The sequence below is a fragment of the Empidonax traillii genome, unplaced genomic scaffold (genome assembly GCF_003031625.1).
Source record: "Empidonax traillii isolate 1590-97213 ecotype Southwest subspecies unplaced genomic scaffold, ASM303162v1 scaffold1895:size51914, whole genome shotgun sequence".
Classification (NCBI taxonomy): domain Eukaryota; kingdom Metazoa; phylum Chordata; class Aves; order Passeriformes; family Tyrannidae; genus Empidonax; species Empidonax traillii.
The window spans coordinates 1943-20636 of NW_020957088.1; the positions used below are offsets into that span (position 1 = coordinate 1943).

At 49.6% G+C, this 18694-nt stretch overlaps 1 protein-coding gene across 1 annotated transcript; it reads right to left on the reverse strand.

The window, feature by feature from the left end:
* Positions 1–206: 206 nt before the first annotated feature.
* C1QTNF12 (C1q and TNF related 12) lies at positions 207–13103 on the reverse strand (the record flags this gene model as incomplete). The annotated part of the gene is made up of 6 exons (XM_027908958.1): positions 12226–13103; positions 5769–5888; positions 5171–5282; positions 4839–5020; positions 808–916; positions 207–297 (listed from the first exon to the last, which is right to left on the reverse strand). Coding segments are annotated over exons 1-6 (785 nt in total), but the record flags the coding sequence as incomplete, so codon positions are not given.
* Between the last annotated feature and the right edge of the window lie 5591 nt (positions 13104–18694).

The following is an 18694-nucleotide window of genomic DNA, read 5'->3' on the forward strand; positions in this document are numbered from 1 at the left end:
TAGCATTTTAACTGAAAGGTTAAAAACCAGAATGGAAGAAACACACAAAACCCAAGGGCCGGGTGGAATCGCTCCCTGCAGAAAAGTTCCACGAGCATTTCAACACTTCAAATCCGCTGCTGGGGAACCTGATCTCTCCCAGAGCTGGTGGAAACATTGGCCTAGGTGAGAAAAACAATTGCCAAGACAGCCTCGGGGTGACTCACGTGTATCTGTGGCACAGGGACTCGATGCAGATCAACACCCGGACGTTGTCCCTGGCTCGGAGCTGCACTTTGCTCTTCAGCTCACTGTGGTCTGGGGGAAAAAACATCAGCATTTTCAGAAGGTGACAGACCACCAGGAGGCAGTTTTGGGGCTTCAGAGAGGCACCAGCAGCCTTGTGGTTTCTGTGCTGGGTTTGTGTGGCAATGGTTTGATGGAGGGGGGGTTACAGGGTGGGTTCTGGGAGAAGCTGCCAGAAAGTTCCCCTGTGGCTGATGGAGCCAGTGCCAAGCAGCTCCAGGGCCACTGGCCAAGCCTGAGCCCACCAGTGACAGTGGCAGAGCCTCTGTAATAACAGATTTAAGGGGTGAGAAAGTGCAGCTGCAAGCAAAGAGAGGATATGTGGGAGGAGAGACACTGCAGGTGCTCCAGAGGAGCAGTGACAAACCACAGTCAGAGCGGAGTTCTCCATCACCACCTTCATTTCTTCCAAAGCCTTTTGTGGGAGCCACGACTCCTGCACCTATTTGGTCCCTGAGCTGGGAATTCCAGCTAAGGGAAGGTCGGTTTGGGCACGGAGCAACCCGCTGGGGCAGCACTCACCGACGTGGACGTTGGCTGAGAACTGGTAGATGCCCGAGACGGGCGCTGTGAAGCGTCCCGTGGCCAGGTTCAGGCCCGTCCCTCGCAGGAAAGCTCCCTTGGCCACAGGCTGCAGGAGGGGAAAAAGCAGAGCCTGAATGAACCCCCCAGAACCCTCAACAAACAACCAGCCAACCTGCAGGAGAAAAAAAAAAACCCTGGGAAAAATGTGCTTGATCCCCCAGAACACACATTCCAGAGGGGCTCCCTCTCAGCAGCCGGTGCCACAAGAGGCAAAATTATCAGTGCAAGACACAGAGATGCCCCTTTTTGCTCACTGCTGAATTCTTCTAACTCAGCTTGAGTAGACTGTGCTTATTGTATCCCTGTGCTGGTCCTTATTCCATCCCTGTTCTTATCCTTACTGCATCCCTATTCTGGTCCTTGTTCCACCCCTCTTCAGATCCTTATTCCATCCCTGTTCGGGTCCTAGTGGCCTCCACTGACATCCTGACACACAAAACTTCCCATTTTTGGAGTCAAGAGGTCCCTCTTAGTCCCCAAAACTTCCCAAGCACCGTCCCCAGGCTCAACCTGGAATCTTCCCCCCCCACCCCTCGCCCCATTTTTGTGATAACAAGGACAGACAAAACACTCCTGTGGGTCTCCAAAGGTTTTCTGCCAACTTTAGGTTGAAATCAGGTGGCTTTGATGCTGTTTAAGAGCAACTCTTGGATTCTTAGAGGGTTCCATTTGAGTTTTGTTTTGTTCTGGGCTTGGCTTCTCCAGAGCAGGGTGGTGAAGCAACAAGCACAGCTTCTCCTCGTGGCAAAGGAGGAGGCCTGGAGTCAAAACTCACAGCAGATTATCTGACTCAGACCAAAATAAACCCCTGCAAGAAATGTTTACTGTTTGTTTTGGCCCCGTGTGAGCTTGGCTGGAGCTGGGGGGAGGCTGCAGCGGGCCAAGAAAGCTCATTAGTCAGACTCTGCCTCCACCACAAGGGCGCTCTGGGCAGTGTGAACGTGTCCCTCGAGCCCTGCTCGGGGGAGATTTATCCCAGATGGGTTTCGTGGGACAGAGAGGCCACTCTGTGAAGCCACACACGCACTGCTGTGTCCCCAAACCAGCCCCAAACACGCAGCTGAGCCACCTCAACGCCCAAATTCAGCCCAGGAGGTGGCAAAAGGGGGGCTGGGACACGGTGAACACATGAACAGCAGTGTTCCACAGGTGCTGCTGCACCAAAAAAAGAGGGAGTGGAACAGCTTTGTTCAGTTAATTGCCTCCCCTTTCTCGTCCCTCACAGCCAGGAAACACCAGCTCTGCCAGGGCAGGAGCAATAATTTATGTAGTTTGCTCTTTGAAAGCCACCGGTGGTGCTCGGGGTCTGGTTGACAAGGTGCTGATCAAAGGTTGGATTCGAGGATCTTGGGAGGTCTTTTCCAGCCTAAATCCTGAATATTTGGGCCTGGTAATGTTTTAGTTAGCCCATGGAAAAGGAGTAGAATGACTAACCTGCCTTTTATTCAGCCAACCCCAAGCAAGGCTCACAAAAAAAAAGAGTAATTTTTGAATAGTTTTCGAAATTCGAATATCGGGCTGAATTTGTGTTTTCTTATGTACACACACACAATCAATGTAATAGCTGAGCTAACAACAAAGAGCCTGGATTCTGTTCTTATGCCATCACTACCCCATAATTTTGATCATTCTATTTTTGATTTACCCCACTGAAAGCAGGTCCAAGCCCTGTATGTGCAGAACTGCACAGTTAATTCATTCCTTTCTTGTTCCAGTTATTAGCAGGATCAGCAGCATAATTCCAAAACCACTGGCTGAGCATGGAAGGCAATTTTAGGCACCAGCAAATTATAACTGATAAAACATTCCTGTTTCTTCATGCCCTCTGTGGCTTGTTATTCTTTTGCTCACAGAAGCAGACAATGCAGGGTGAGGTTCTCTGGGCAAAATATTCCATTCAACCCCGTGGCAGAGTTCCTGCTGCATTTGCTGCCTCACAGAGCACACTCACCCAAGCTGCTCCAGGGATTTATTCCTGAGAAACTCCCTCGTGCACACAGTTCTTTCAGAAAGCAAGAATATTTCAGGATTTCACACTCTGCACAAAAAATCAGCTTCTCTGTCCTCAGTCAACTCCCATCCCCGCATCCCCAGGCACTGCCAGGAGGAAAACAGGAGCCCAGCTCAGAGAACTGGGGTGGGAACTGCCAGCTTTGCTTTTCAGCAGAAAGAAATGTGTGAAATTATCTGCTGGTAAAGAACAGGGGTGCCCCAGCCTCCTGATCCAGCACTGAAATTCCCCTGCCCAAGACAGACCTTTTTAGCTCGACCTCCAGAGCCCACGAAAAGCCCGTGGGGCCACTTTAACTGATCCGATTGCAGGAAAATTGCTGGAGAAATCCCACTTCCATGGCCTGTCAGAGGCTGCACTACTTCAATCCTTGCTCTGAAAAAGCTCTTGCAAGGGGCAGATGTGAGAAACCTCAGGTGTGAGACACAGGAGGGAGAGGTGGAGGGGAAAGGGGCATCCCAGGTTTCATCCCCACATAGCAAGGAAACTGTGAGACCCAGGGGGAGGGAATGTTCCTAGAGGAAATCCAGCACTGAAGGACGAGAAAACTGGAGAGAAAATCCTGATGCTCAAGGTCAGAGTGGCTCAGACTGGAATTAGAAGATACAGGGATAGGAGCACCAGCTCTTCCCACTATCTCAGAATGCTTTGGGGAAGCTCCAAATCCAGGAATTAGAGGCAATCCCTGTTATCTCCCTGAGAAGTATCAAACTGTTGGCTTCCTCACACTACACTGAGAGAATGCTGGGAGTGGAATTATCTGCCTCTCCTCCTTGGACTATCTGAAGGCAATGTTTTCATCCTTGCAAGAGCAGCCACTGCCTCCCTCCCTCCCTCCCTCCCTGCTGAATTCCCCTGGATCAGAGCACAAGCTAAAACCAGACACTTCTTGTCCCAGGCTGCAGTGAAAGGTTGGCATCCAGAGCCCTGCCAGCCTCCCACACCAGAGCAATTAGAAGGGAGCTGGGCACAGGATCCCAAAAGCCTGGGAAGCAGCAGCAGCCCACGCACCCATTGCTGAGATGTCTTTATTCACATTTTCCCCTCCTAATTAATGAGGCAGCAGATCTCTCTGGCCCTGCCCACACCTCAAGTGCAATCTTGCCTCGGTGCCAGCACCCACAGTGCTGTCAAGCCAAGCTTCCACAAGTGTGTTTGGGATGGATCCAGGAAAGCACCCTGCTCAGAGCGTAACCACTGCCTCCAGTCCTGCAGCTGGGAGAATCCAGCAGAAAACTGCTCCAGAAGGACAGGATCCTTCAGAAACGGGACTCAGAGCAGCTGGGAAGAGAGTCAGCACCTCACTACACAGGCAGTGTTAGCAGACCCTGCTGATGGGTCCCTGTCCATCAGCTTGTCACCTCCCAAAAGCAACCACATCTCCGAAGGCCTCATGCTCTCAGACAGACTCTAGAATGTCTCCCCAGTCATCAAAAAACTATTTGGTTTTAGTTCTTACTTTGCCTGGCATTTACACTGCAAATTCAGGTCCTATTTGCAGCTGTTAGCACAAGTTTTAATATCAAGTTCAACAAGCTTGCTTGTCACCATGCTTATGATGGCCTGTGATGGTGTGCTTGTCATTGGAACATGACTGTAATTAAATTATGTGGGCAATATCTATTAATCTTCTAATAAAACCTTATGTAAAGAATTTGAGCGTCAGGACTGGCCCAGCTAACAAAATCCTGACTTTTCTTTGGGTTCTAAAAACCCAATAACCAACTGTCTGCCTCCAACATCTTCCTACATCTGAATGTTACTCTGGAATTAAACAGGGTGTGCACTGAAAAAAAAAGAGCAGCTCATGGAATCACAGAATACCCAGGCAGTGCTATATCCATGGCATCCAAGCCTGAGAGGGGTTTCTGGGATGAGCCTTTCCCTGCAGAGGCAGCCCTGGAGCTGCTCCACACCCTGGGCTGGGGGTCTGGTTCAGCCTCTGATCCCTCCTCACCGACTGGAAATTCTGAAGCTCCACCAGGGTCTTCTTATCCACAGTGACCTGTCCTTTCAGCTTGCAGTGGAAAGCCTCCTCCACACGCCTGTGGGATGACACTTCCTCCAGGGACAGCAGGAGTGGAGGCAGCTGGCTGGGATGGGCTGAGATAGCCAGGGATGCTCGACGCTCGATGGCTTCTGAGGGGACAAGAAAAGGAAAAAGGACAGGAGAACAAAGGTTTGGTTTCAAGGCATGGCCTTTGAGGCCACCAGGGAACGTCTGCAGAGCCAGCCCTGGGCTTGCCACGGTGCTTTCCAGAAGCACAAAGCTCTCACAAGGCTTTTTACCTTTTAATATCTCCTTGAACTCCTGCAGAAGGACTTCCCGGGTCACTTCAGCTCCAGGGGCTCCCGGAGGTCCCTGAGGGCCAGGAGGTCCTGGGGGCCCAACGAGGCCACGCTGAGGGAGCAACCAAAGCAAAACACGGGAATTAGAGCCAGGGACAGACCAAAAATCCCCTCAGCCATGATGAGGCAGTTCTGCTTGTCTTAGCAGCGGGTTAAAAGTGCCCACGTGATTTAAGAGTCACTCAGCAGACGATCAGGAGCTCATTCATCTGAAATCAACTCCTTGCCCACGCCTTGATTAATGTATATCCTTTGAGAGGCTCGATCTAGTGGAAGGAAAAGAATAAAATAAAATGGCAGAGGGCAATTTTATTGCTGCTGAGCAGAAAAATAAGCCAAAAAAAAAGGCTCGGCCCAAACCCGAGTGTTGCAGTGGAATTCCCACACCTTATCTTAGGAGGCACTTGTTGGCTCAGACTCCTCCAAAAACACTCGGGGGAAATCAAACACAAACAAATGGAAACTCAGCACGCCCTGGGGCGGGAAGGGAAAGCTGGAGCACCCAGAACCCCCCTGAGCACGAGCAGCAGCCACCCACCAGTTTCTTGTCCTTCCCTTTGCATCTCCTCTTGGAGGTGTTGCCGTCGTCCGGCCGGTGCACGAAGGAGATCCAGGTGCGCCGGGGGTCTGTGATTCGGGGGTCTGGAGACTCCAGGACCTGAAGACCAACAAGAGCAAACACTGAAACCACTGCCTGGCCACTCCACGGGTTCAGAGAATGCAAAGTGTCCTCACCAGACTGCTGTTTAAACCACATCCCCCGCGCCAACGCGCATGGAGGGGGTGCTCGAGAGACCAGTGAGAGCCAAGAGCTCTGAGTGTCCCTCAGAGACCTCCCTCAAGCTGCTGGCACTCTCAGTCCTCTGCCAGTGCTCAGACATACCACAGCAAACCTGCCCAGATGCCAGAGATTGTTCCCCCACTGGCACCCGAGGTTTATCAGGTGGCTCAAAGGAGCGGCACGGGGAGATGAAAACGCACGGAGGGAGCCTGGAAATGCTCCCTGGCTTTCAAATCCCGGGCTGCAGAGGGACAGATGGGCACAAAGGAGAAAACACAGCTCCCAGGGAAACCCCAAAGTCCGAGCCTGACCACAGAAAAGGTGTTTGTTGGCAAATTTGGCTCCCTGTGTTGCTGCAAGTGGACAGAGAGATCCCGCAGAGGAGTTGTGGGTCCCCGCTGAACAAACCTGGGGCACAAGGGATGGCATCAAGGGTAGGAATTAAGGGTAGGAAGCTCCTGCAAGTGTGACAGCAGTTCTGCCACAGCTCAGCCACCAAAACTCTGTGGAAAACCAGCAGAACACCAGCAGCCCCCCCAGAAATCGGGGGTGTGGTGAGAGGAGCAAGAGGAGCTGTTGAACACCTCAGGTTCTGTGGAGCCAACTCCCTCAATTCCACAAAATCGAGGACATCCCGAGATACTTCTCCATATTCACTCTGCTTGAATTAATCAGGGTTATGGTTTTATCCACACTCTCCCCGAAAATTTAGTCTCTATCAAAACCAAGAGCAAGACAGTTTAGTTTCACTATTTCTGTGCCAAAATCAAGACTTTTTCCTTGCATCGCCACATCCATAGCCAGCCATAAATTGTGTGTTCAGCCAAGGGGTTCTGGTAGGTTGGCTGTTGTAGCTGATTCATTATTTGCCCAAAGGCAGCAGGTGCCTCTTTTGGGGACTGACAGTGTGTGGTGAAGCTGGAGATCAGTTCACAAAGCAGAAGGAAACAACTTATTACCAGAAGCACCTGGCTCAGGCAGCGTGTTCCCTCAGTGCTGTGACAGCAGCCAGCAGAGAAAATGAAAATAAAACCAGTTTATCCCTCAGAAATAATAATAATAAAAAAAAAACACTCTGAAGTATAGAAAAAGATTTAAAAAAAAAAAAAAAGTTAAAAATAAAATAAAAATCCCATCCTTCTGCAGTGGCTGGGTTAAATCACAACTCCCTCCACGAGACACTCGTGGCACTCCCCAGTTCCTCCAGCACAGGGCTGATTGACAGCTAAAATGAATGTTCCATCCTTGTGGTATTATTATTTAATTACTATGGCATGCATGAGCAATCCCAGCAATAAGCAGGTAAGCCTCTGTTTTTCTTGGCAGCAGGAGCCTCCAGCAGCCAGGAGAGACCTCGCAGCCAACTCAGGTATCAGAGGGGACTGAGCACAGCCCTGCAATCTCAGAGGGGATTTGTCCCTCCTGGGATGGTGCCTGAGGAGCAACGACACCCTGCAGGAGTCCAGGAGGAATTCTGGTGGTAATTCCAGGGAAAACAGCACCTCCAGAACCAACAGAAGCCTGGCCAGCAATGCTTAATGGACTTGCAATCAGGTCTTTAGGCTGATTTTGGAGTAGGGACACAATGGCACCTTTCACTCCAGGAATTAGCTCGCTCTCTCCCTGATTTCCCTCACAATGAGACAATTTGAGGTGTGATTTAAGTGCTGGGAACAAACAGAACCCGGGGATCTCTTTGGCTCCAGCTGCCTGGGACACCCAGGGTTCAGCCCCACAAAGAAACTACCACTCGAAATCCACACTCCAAGAGCAGAGTTTGGATCCTGAGAAGTTTCTGAACTGCTCCTGGACCTTCCTGACATTCCAGGATACTGGGATCCAGTCTAAAAAAAAAAAAAAACAAACAACTGTAAGCAGACAAAAGTCCTTCCAGGGCCTGGGTGGATAGAAGAGGTAACATCACCTGTGAGCACATCTGTACACCCAAAATCTGTGTCCTCAGAGTGGGTCAGGGTGGAAAGCAAGCACGAGAAGTTCTAATTCTGTGAGAGGAAAGCATCCTTTCCACCTGCAATCAGTGTACCCAAGAGCAGACACCAAACCATTCCAGTCCACAGTCTGTGCCTGAAGTGGCTGCCCTGCAGTTCTGCTCAGTTATCTGTGAATTTGTCCATCTGGGAGGAAATCCCATTTCAGAGTTCTCTGTTTAATTTTAATTTCATTTCCAGGCCCCAAAAATGGGCTTGACTAAGCATTTCAATTTTCTTAATACACACATTTTTGTCTCGTTACCCCCGATTTCCACCAGCAAGAGTATTGGCGGCTTCATTATGAAATTAAAAATAAATTATTTATTTCAGGAGGGTGTTTTACTTGGACCAGGACACAAAGTGACAGAGCACTCTTATTTCAAGCATGAAAAGCCCCTGTGTCAGCTGCTAATAACTCACAGTTCTGCACACTCCTGGTTATTAATGAGATGTGAAACCAAGGTCCTGACCACTCGTGGGTTTTAAAGATCTCTCAAGAATTCCCCCCCCCCAGAGCAGAAGCGTTAGGTTTGGCACCTTAGCCAAATTCAAAAGGGAATTCCTACCGAAATTCCCACTCTGCTCGGTGATTAAAAACTACATTCTGCTCCTCCAGCAACTTCTCCCTGCGCTCAAAACCACAAACAGTCTGCAGTGCTCACACCCTTAATGAGCTTAACGACTCTCCCGGAGCAGGTCATTCTGGGTGAGAAAACAGCACGTTTCTCACCCTGTTTTCCACGGGGTTTCACGTGGGCCACAAGGAATTGTTGGGATTTTGTGTTATTTGTTCATAATACTCAGTGTATTCTGCTGATGATACTCCAGAGCAAGACATGCCTGTCAGATATAAAACCAGAGAGAACAACAAACATCTGGTAAAGGTGGGTCAAAGGCAGGTTTCTCCCCTGGTTTTAACACCTGTCAGGCCCCAAAAGGCCATTCTCCATCCCACCTGCAATCACACCCTGCAGGCTCAGAGCGAAATCTCTGTCCAGAGGAGAAATCTGTCTGGGCAACGTCACGGAACCAGATCCTGCTTTCAACTGGAAGAAAAAGACCCCCCACACCCCAGGAAATAATTCAGGGGAGTTTCAGTAGTCAAGCAGGTAGAGCAAGGCTCTGACAGAGGCAGGATTCCAGCTGGAAGGGACAGCCAGGGGTTGTCCTGCTCATATCCATCCAAATATCTCCCAGGGGTGTCAAGAGGACAGTGCCAAACTCTGCTCAGAGACAGGACGAGGAGCAAAGGCCATCAACTGAAACACAGCAGCTTGTTCCACCTCAACATGAGGCAGAACTTCCTTCCATGAGGGTGGCAGAGCTCTGGAACAGCTGCCCAGGGAAGGTCTCCCTCTCTGGGGACATCCCAAACCCACCAGCTCTGGGTGACCCTGCCTGGGTTGGACTGGATGAGCTCCAGAGGTCCCTTCCCACCCAAACCACTCTGGGATTCTGGGATCCAACCCCTCCTTGCTCTTAAGAGCTCCCATTTGAAGGCAAGTCTGGCAAGTGGCAGCTGCAGGTGCCCAGCCAAAAACGCAGTCACAGGGGAGAAGATCCAGCAGATCCAAAAACCTCTGCATCCCTCCCTCCTGTTCTGCTCTCCCCCTCTCTTTTAGTCCATCTGTGTCAGAGGAGGAAACTCTCATGTGCTTGGCAAGCACATCCCCCCCTGTCAGCAGCTCGAAGATAAGATTGGAGAAAACCTATTTAAAAAAAAATATAAATAAATAAAACCCCAACAGACTCACTATTTCCACGGAACTAGCAGGTTTATCAGATTTGAGGCTTCTGCTTCCCTGTTTTAGCAGAGGTTTCACCACATGACTCATGGGCTGTGAATGTTAAAGGGGAGCTTTCTCCACTCCTATTTTAAAAGAATTCCCAAGAGAGTTTTTGTCCCAAGCTGTTTTGCTTAATTAGAAGGAAAACACATCTACCTTTTCAACAGTAGGAATAAAAAATCACTACTCCCAGCTCATAATTCACTCCCTGCTCTGATAAACCTACCAGTTGGCCACAGAGTCTTCCAAGGTAAACACAGCCTTAATTTTTACTGCTCAAGGCCACAGAAATTCCATCTTTCCTGTTATGTGCTGCAGAGGATTAAATGGGACACTGCTGCTGCTTCATTTTCCTGTGCAGGGCATCCTCTCATGACACAAAACTGCTCTCAGAGGTACCTTCAAGGCTCTAAAAGATCAGCTTTCCACAGAGAACAACCTCACATGAGGTAAAGACACCTTAACTGTTAGTTTACTTCTTCCCTTAGTGAGTATAATGGTGATGGTTTGCTGTAAAAAAAGCGACTTTTTCCCCAGAAATGGTGGCAGTTCTCGAGCACTGCATTTACAGCTGGTGTAAATCCCCCCCCGAGCCCCCGTGGCAGGTGCTGCATGAACATAAAACACACAAAAAAACAGGGTTTAAAAGCACCACTTCACCATCCAAGGGATGCCAAAGGAGAAAAATTCACCCCCTGCAGAATTTGGGAGCGATTGACATCAAAGGTTTGGGGTTGTCCCCTCCTTCCTAAACAGAACCTGCCGGAGCTGAGCTCGTCCTGCAGCCAAACCTTTGCCATGGATATGCTAAAGCAAAGCATTTCAACACAGAAACTGCGGCTCCCAAACAATGTCTGCTTTAATGAATGCCCACGAGCCTCTTGTGTTTTGGTTTTTGTGTGTTTTTGGTTGTTTTTTTTTTTTTTTTTCCAGCCCCCACTGGATGTGTGGCTGTGTCAGAATTAACCAGGACCAGTCCCTGCTTGTTTGTGCAATCAGGAGATATCCTGCTCGTGGTCCAAGACACACTTCCCATCAAGGCAAAATTAACTCCAGAGGGAACTGCAGTTGAGTTGCACGGGATCTGCACGTGCCCCCCCCCCCCCCCGCAAGGGCAGTTGTGGGGAGAGCAGAAGTGATTGATTATGAGCACCTCAAGAATTCCAGTGTGTGTGCACAACCTGTCCTGACAGAGCCCTGCAACACACACACACACAAAAAGGAGCTGCAGGAAGGCTGCTCCTGGCCCCTGAGGACACTTCTGAGGGCACAGCCAGCTTTTCTACTGCAGGACTATTCCCCCAGACCTGCCCAACCTTAACCAATTACTCTCACAACAGGCCGGAGCGGGATATTTGGGATGTCAGCCCAATTGTTCCAGCTTGCCCCCTCGGCCATGCCCCAGTTCCCGGCAGGTCTGCCCCTCCATTGCTATAGAGACTGCCAGCCCTAATGCTGCTGATCAAAGTCCTCTTGGAGAGGTCACTCTGTCCTGACAAGGGACATTTTTGTGTGAGCAGGGGGGTGGAGAGAGAGCCTGTGTCACAGGGGAGACTCCTTTCCTCCTCACTCGCTTAAATCTCCCTCCCGCTTCATCCTGCTCCTAATCCTAAAACCTGCTCTTAATTCTCTGAGCCCCTCTGCTGTTCCCAAGGGTTCTTCTTCCCAAGCATTCTGTGCAAAATATCCATCCCAAAGGATTCTGGGGGCTCTGAGCAACCGAGGGGAAATTTTCTGGGTGGTTCTCCCGAACTGGAGGGATCCTACCCTGCCAAATTCACTCACCAGCTGCAGCCACAGAGGTACCACACACACATGTACACACACAAAGGCTTCACTTCCCGTTTACACACAACTAAAAACCATCCTGAACCCTTTCCTGCGAGCCACAACCACCCTAAACACATCACCTGACTGCAGCCCAAAACTTTCCCAGCTCTGATTTTCAGCCACATTCTCCTGTACAGAAAAAAAAAAAAGCAGCTCTGGCATTCTGAGGTGTTTATGGTGTTTTGTTTTGCTTAAAAAAATAACATTTCAGAGAGTTAAGCCTTTGCCTGCAAGAGACACTTTAAAATCTCAGCATCATTGCTGTGATAGCCCACTTGGCTGAATTCTGAGTTGTTCCCGACACTGTTCATACATCAGAACTCTAAAATGTCTTTACCCTTAACCAGCTACAAAGGGACTGGAGCTTCAGTCATGCGTGTTCCAAACCAACCATAAATCGTAGTATTCCAGTGTTTGCTCCAGCAAAGCCAGAAAATCAATCATGCAGAGGCAAAACGAAAACCAAATTAAAAAAAAAAAAAAAAAAAGGAACGTTCCTCTGTAAAATCAAACAGATTTTAGCAAGATTGCCTTAAATCCCTGGGAAAAGGAGCCAGCACCGGCTCTGCTGGCAGGAATAAGCTCTGGCAAGGCTCAAACACCCACCTTGGGATGCCCGTGCAGCTCCTCGCTGTTGGACAGGGTGGTGTTGAAGGGCTCTGTGTACTGATTAGGTTCTTTCTTCACCTTCCTCTCTCTCTTTGCTGCTGAAACCCTGAAGAGGCAAAACTGCTGACAGAGTAAAGTTGCCACAAACACCCAGGTGCACCCCTTCATTTTGGGAAGGGAGGGAGGGGCCAAGTCCAAGCACAAGGGGAAAAAACAACACCCTCGCCACCAATAAAGCGACAGATTCCTCTCTTACAAAAAATAAAACAATGAACAGGGTCAGAAGTGCTAAAGGAGATCCTCTGGGCTGTGCAATGTCAGATGGGCAGCAAGAGTTGGGTGTGCTGGTTGCTGAGAGGTCTCTGTTCAAGCAGGACACGTGGAAATGGTAACAGATAAACTTGTTTAAAATCTGGATTCACTCGGAGAAGGAGGTAAGTCCATTCAGCCTCTGGGAGCTTTACATAAATACAAGAGGCCCTGAAAAGTCCTGCCACCCACCTTGAAGGGTTGCTCTCCCCTTTACCTTTCCCCCCCCCACACACCCCAAATAAGTCTTCAGACTCGTTTTAAATGCGCTCAACTATGAGAAGTCAAAAAGTGCTCTGGGCAACAGTTGCTCAGGCCAGAGCTGGCAACTCAAACTCATCAGGGGGTGCTCTGGTTGCTCCTCTTCACCAGGAGGTCCCACTTGCTGTCACTTCCAAGCACCGTGTTCCGTTCCGAGCAGGTTGGAGAGCGTTCCATCCGTTCCCTCTGGGATGATCCTTCCCCCCTCCCTCAGTGACAAGTCCTCATCCTCCCCTCCCAGGGTGCTGGGGAGCTGTAATCCAGGGTTGCTACAGCCAGTGCTCCTCTGGAAGGGCTGGAGGCATCACAGCTCAGCCAAGTGCTCAGCCTTGCCGGGAGCAGAGAAACCTCTCATACCGTTAAACATAAAACAAGGAGAAATAAACAGTCTGAGGATGTTCCCGGGTCCCCTGGGAGCGGGGAAAGTTTCCCCAAGTGTGGTTTGTCTCCCTCTTTAGCTGAGTTTCTCTTCCCTGGGACGATGAGCAGCAGCTGTTAGGGTGCGGGACCTCGTGGCTTTTGCATCCTCATCTCCCCTCACAGCGGGCAGGATTTCAGGTGCCTCGGGCAGGATTTCAGGTGCCTCGGAGTGTCTGATTCCTCCTGCCGCTCCTTTCCCCGGCTGCGCGTTGGCAAAACCCTCCTCAGCTCCCTCCTCACCTCGGCAAAGAAGTCCTCCTTTCCTGAATGAGTTTCCATCAACTTCAAGGAAAGGAAAAGAAGAGAGGGGAAAAAAAAAAAAAAAAAAGAAAAGAAAAGGAAAAAAAAAAAGGAGGAGGGATCACATTCTAATGAGCTGTCAAGCCTATTCTCTTCACATTCCTATTAGACTCCCTGATAAGTGGAGCTGGCCCGTGTGCCAGGCAGATTTAAATCAGTGCCCATTCCCTGCTCCCTCCCCTCAGCCCTGCTCTGTCCCTCCCCTTCATTATCTCGGAGAAATCACCATTTTTCTGGGAAGTTTCTAAAGCTGCACGGGAGCAGTGTGGTGGAGCTGAAAATATGTGGCTTGGAATAAGCCCTCGGCATCACACACCGGGATAACCGGGATCCTGCCTGGTTTCCCTGTCTCTTCCCTATTTTCCCCCCCCAGCTCCCATTAGAGGGTGGCTCAGGTTTGGGGGGGGCTGTCTGTTAAAAATCACAGGAACCCAAAGGTTCCCCAGCGCTTCAGGAGGGGATCTTGATGTTCGTGGACACTGCAAAGCTGCACCAGTTCCCCACCTCCCAGAACAGATAGTCCTGTTCTTCCTGCAGAGGTTTTCCCACTTGCAAAGATCTCCCCGAGGCTGCGCCGTGAGAAAGCCCAGGAATGATGAAAGGGTGAAGATCACGTCGCTTGAAGTCCTTCGTGCAGCCAGCAAGGAAGAGATCTGCTTTATTTTGGCAGTTCCTCGACCATAACTTCTGTAATCCAAGTCACAACCGTCAGCACAGCCCTCGGATTTTGCAGCCAGGGGTGGACCAGGAGCAAAGCTCGGGGAAACTGAGGCACAAAGAACCCGAGCTGCAAAAATGCAGAGGCAGAATAAAGATTGGTGGGTCTGAGGCAAAGTTCTATTAGTATGGCTCAGGGAAACTGAGGCACAGACAACCCGAGCTGGCAAAAATCAACGAGTAGAGCCCGGATTTTTAAATGTTTTTAGAACATCTTTGGGGAGAAATGGAGTTTAGGAAAGAGAACAAAGTTAGAAGGGACGTTACCCAGCAGCTCAAGAGTTAACAGCACATCTCCCCCCCTTTCCCCCAACCAGCTCACATTCCATCAAAACTACGTGGCAGACTTTATTTGTTAATAATATTTAACTTTCTTTGGCGCCTTCTCATACTTAAGCCTCTTTTTTTTTCAGGTTAGTTGTAGACAAGCCATGAATTTGTAAAAGTGCACTTGATGACACATTAATAGGACAATCTGTCATATCCCAGCTAAACAGCCTGACAGCTCCACACACCACGGCGGGCAGGGACAGCCAGGGCTGGGCTGGGCTGGGCTGGGCTGGGCTTAACCAGGCTGGGCTTAACTGGGCTGGGCTGCAGCTCCCGGCCCTGCCAGCCCCTTCCCCAACATCTTCTCGGACTGGGGGGGAATCAATCCTGACTAATCCAAGGAGAAGGTATTGCTGGTTGCGGCTATAAACGTGGGACAATGACGTGGTGGCACACGCAGGGGTGGCCCTGGGCAGCCAGGAGGGTCTTGGGGACATTGTGGTGACACTGTGGTGGCACCCACAGGGAGTGGCCTATGGGGACGTGGTTTAGCAGTGACCAGGGTGATGCATCGACAGCTGGACTCGGTGATCTTCAAGGTCTTTTCCAACCTAAATGATTCCATGAAAGGCAAACAGTTTATCCCTGGAGCTCAGCACCACTGCAGGAATAATTAAGAACATAACACCATCAATCCTGCACGAGGAAAGTTTGGAAGCGGGGAAGATGTTTTAAGAAGCCACGTTAAGATTTCCAAACCGTGCGAGAACCCAAAGAGAGCGTTTGCAAACACCGTAAGTGTGCCCAGAGCCAGAGAGGGAACCGAAGAGTCAGGCAAGGAACTCCTGATCTGATCTTTCAGTCTGCACTGATGTGATTTCACTCAAGATAGGCCTTACCTGGCTGTGCCAGGAATAATATCCAAAGGGCAAAAGGGCAAATGCTGGGATTCCCCCAGTTATCTGCTGTAGATGAAAGGAACAAATCCTGAGCCCTGGCACAAAGATGGGGATTTTTGAAGCCAATACAGTGGCTGACACACCCCCTCCCATTCCTGCTTCATCCCAGATAAAGGTCTGGAGCGTGGAAGGAATCCTTCCCTGTGAGGGTGGGGAGGCCCTGGCACGGGTTGGCCAGAGAAGCTGTGGCTGCCCCATCCCTGGAAGTGTCCAAGGCCAGGTTGGAGCAACCTGGGATAGTGGAAGGTGTCTCTGGGTGTAACTGGATGATCTTTTGGGTCCTTCCCACCCAAACCATTCTGGGATTCGGTGATAATCCAACATAACCTCGGGCTGTTGATTAATGTACACAGGCTCCCCAGGGTTTGGGCACGGCCTGGGGCTGCCAGAGCTCCACGAGGGTTTGGACAACCTCAGGGACAGGCTGGGATTGTTGGGGTGTCTGTGCAGAGCCAGGGGTTGGACTGGATGATCCCTGTGGGTCCCTTCCAGCTCAGGATATTCCACGGTTCCTGAAGCTGTTAGAACGAACCTGGACACACCAAGGAACAAAGGAGCAGCTTTGGGAAGGCGCACCCAGGGTTTGGGGTGGGAGCTGCGGTGCCCGCACCCCACGTGCCAGAGCCTCTCCAGCCCCGCATTCCCGGCCCGCTGGATCCCCACCCGCGCGGGATAGCTTCGCCATCTGGTGGCAAATCCACGGAAACGCCAAAACACTTGGAAAAAACCGGGAAATAAACACACCCCACTAGCTGTTCCTCCAAGGGTTTCTCTCGCAGCGACCAGGTGGGAAATAACCCTGTTGGGGCAAAGCTTTTCCCGCTGATACAATTCCCAATAAACGCTCATGAACCATCCTCTTTCCTTGCCCAGAAAACCCTTTCACTGAGTTCCCGCTCCACAGACTCCCTTTTGTGCGATTTTTCCACTGAAAACACGATTTTCCTGCTTTGCAGCAAAGGAAGGATCACCTTGTTCAGTGTTTGCCTCCCCGAGTGGGTTACAAAATAAGCCACTAATGGGCCAAAATTATTTAGAGACAGTCAAAAAACACCTGGAGAAGCACGAGGCTCTCAAGGGAATAACAACAATTTGGAATTACAAATGATGAGTTTGCCCCGCTGGAGAAAAGACCATCCATATATCCATTCCAGTTTCCTCCCTTTCCCAAAAAGCCCCACAGGAAGCATTGGTTTTCTCATGAATGTTTATTATGAACAAACATTACAATGCAGTCATTCCCACTCCTCAGTACATGCTCATCAGCAAGGGAACTTCCATGACCTTGAAATCTCGGGGTGGGGGGAGGAAAGGAAGGTGATGACTACACAAAAATCCAGAATTTAAAAAAAAAAATAAAATAATGAGAGATCTTTCAAGTCAAGGGCCAGATTTGTTCCAAGATCATGTAAGTAAGGAGAGCTTTTGATTTGATTCCATCAAGTGATGAAGTGCTCAGGGCATGGGAATATTTCTGCCTGGGCTCCTCCATCGAATGACTTGGGTGACAAAAAGATCTGATACTGCACTGTTAGAAATTCTTAAAAAAACCCCATAAATCAGTAAAACCTACACAAAGAGGGATAAATCTGGTGTTGCCAAAGGCAAGGAGACAGATCAAAATGCTGCAAGGGGGTCAGGGATTGCTCCCAGCTTCCAACAAATGGCACCTGGAGTGGCTGGCAGGTCTTTCTCCAAATCCAGAGTACTCCAGAGAAAAACTGCAATTGTGGAAGTTTTGGGTTTTTAAACACAACCAATCCTCAGGGGAAAGAAAAAAAACCAACGCAGCATGTCCAGGGTTTGACCAAGAGGGGTTTTGTTTCTAATTGTGGCACTTCCTGCAGACAAGAGACCCACCTTCACGTGCTCAGGTGCAGCTCAAGGCCAACTTCTTGTCTCATGGAATAAAAAGCTTTTAATTCACCACCTCTGGCTGTTTTTCTCTGAGCTTGGTGAGGTCACAGAAGCTGCAAACACCCCCTTGCCCAAGGTCTCCTTGCCTTTGCCTTGGTTTTCATGGATAAAGAACTTCCAGAAGAGAAGATAAACGTGGATAACCAACCTAAGCTGCTGCCTGGCAACGGCAGGAAAAAGGCATTGCAAGGACACAGAGGGGTTTGAGGGGTGCAAAGAGCCACGAGAAAAAAACCATCAGCCATCCCCAAAATGCCAGCCTTGCAGGAAAGCCATGGCACTGCCCCCTCCTGCCCAGCACACCCCCCCAACCCCAGACCCACGCAGCTTGTTTCTAGGATTAAGCACATACAAGAGGTAAATGGGGGGAAAAAAAAAAGTTATAAATAAGATTTGGTAAAACCATAAAATAATTAGAATAATAATAATAATAATAAAAAAAAAGTACTCAAAGATTTTATAAATACGCTTTAAAATCCAGCCTTTTCCAAATCCTATCCTTGCAAACCCTGACTCCTTCCCTTCCTCACCTCAGGAAGAACTGCTTTAAGGTTTCTTTAGTAAAGAGCTGTTCTGCTAATTTTGGTAATTCCTACCTATTGCAGAGAATTGGTCACATTTTACTGGTGCTCTGAGCTGTTGGCTCATGGGTTGACATGAAGGAACATTTCTGCTTATAATTCAAGATACCAAGAAGCTGAGAGAGAGAGAGAGAGAGAAAATCTGAAAGGGGAAATAAGACAGTTCCAAAACATTCTTAGACACATGAGGTAATATTTATTTGGGCTCTTTAGAACACTTAAAATAAGACTATACAGTGAGTGCAGAGCTTTCATCCCTGCCACCACCTGGGACAGTTGTTGTAGCACTGACAGCGTGTCCTGCCCCAGCTGACCAGGCAGCACTGCCAGCTCTGAAAGGCACAGCAAGTTTGCCTCTGCTGGAGCAAAGCTTTTGGGGAAAATTCAAGCAGCAGGGAGAAAAAGTAATTTCAGACAGACTCCTCAACTTCAGTGTTTCCCCCCAGTGCTGGAAGCCTGGGAACAAACAGCAGCGTTTCGTTTGTCAGACACCTGAAGGGGAACAGTGATGAACTGACAGCTAAAAGCTTCCAGAATCCCCAGGTGAATGTTGGGGTTGGCTTTTGGCGGTGGTGGGTTTTTTAAGAGTCTTTTTTTTTTTTCCAAGAGTGAGCAAAGTGGAACTAATTTGAAGGGTTAGTTCAGGCAGTGACACTTCAGATGGATTCAGCTGACTCTGAGGAAGCTGGTTTGTTACTGAGACTCCTTTGCCTTTTTCCCTTCCCGAGGGCT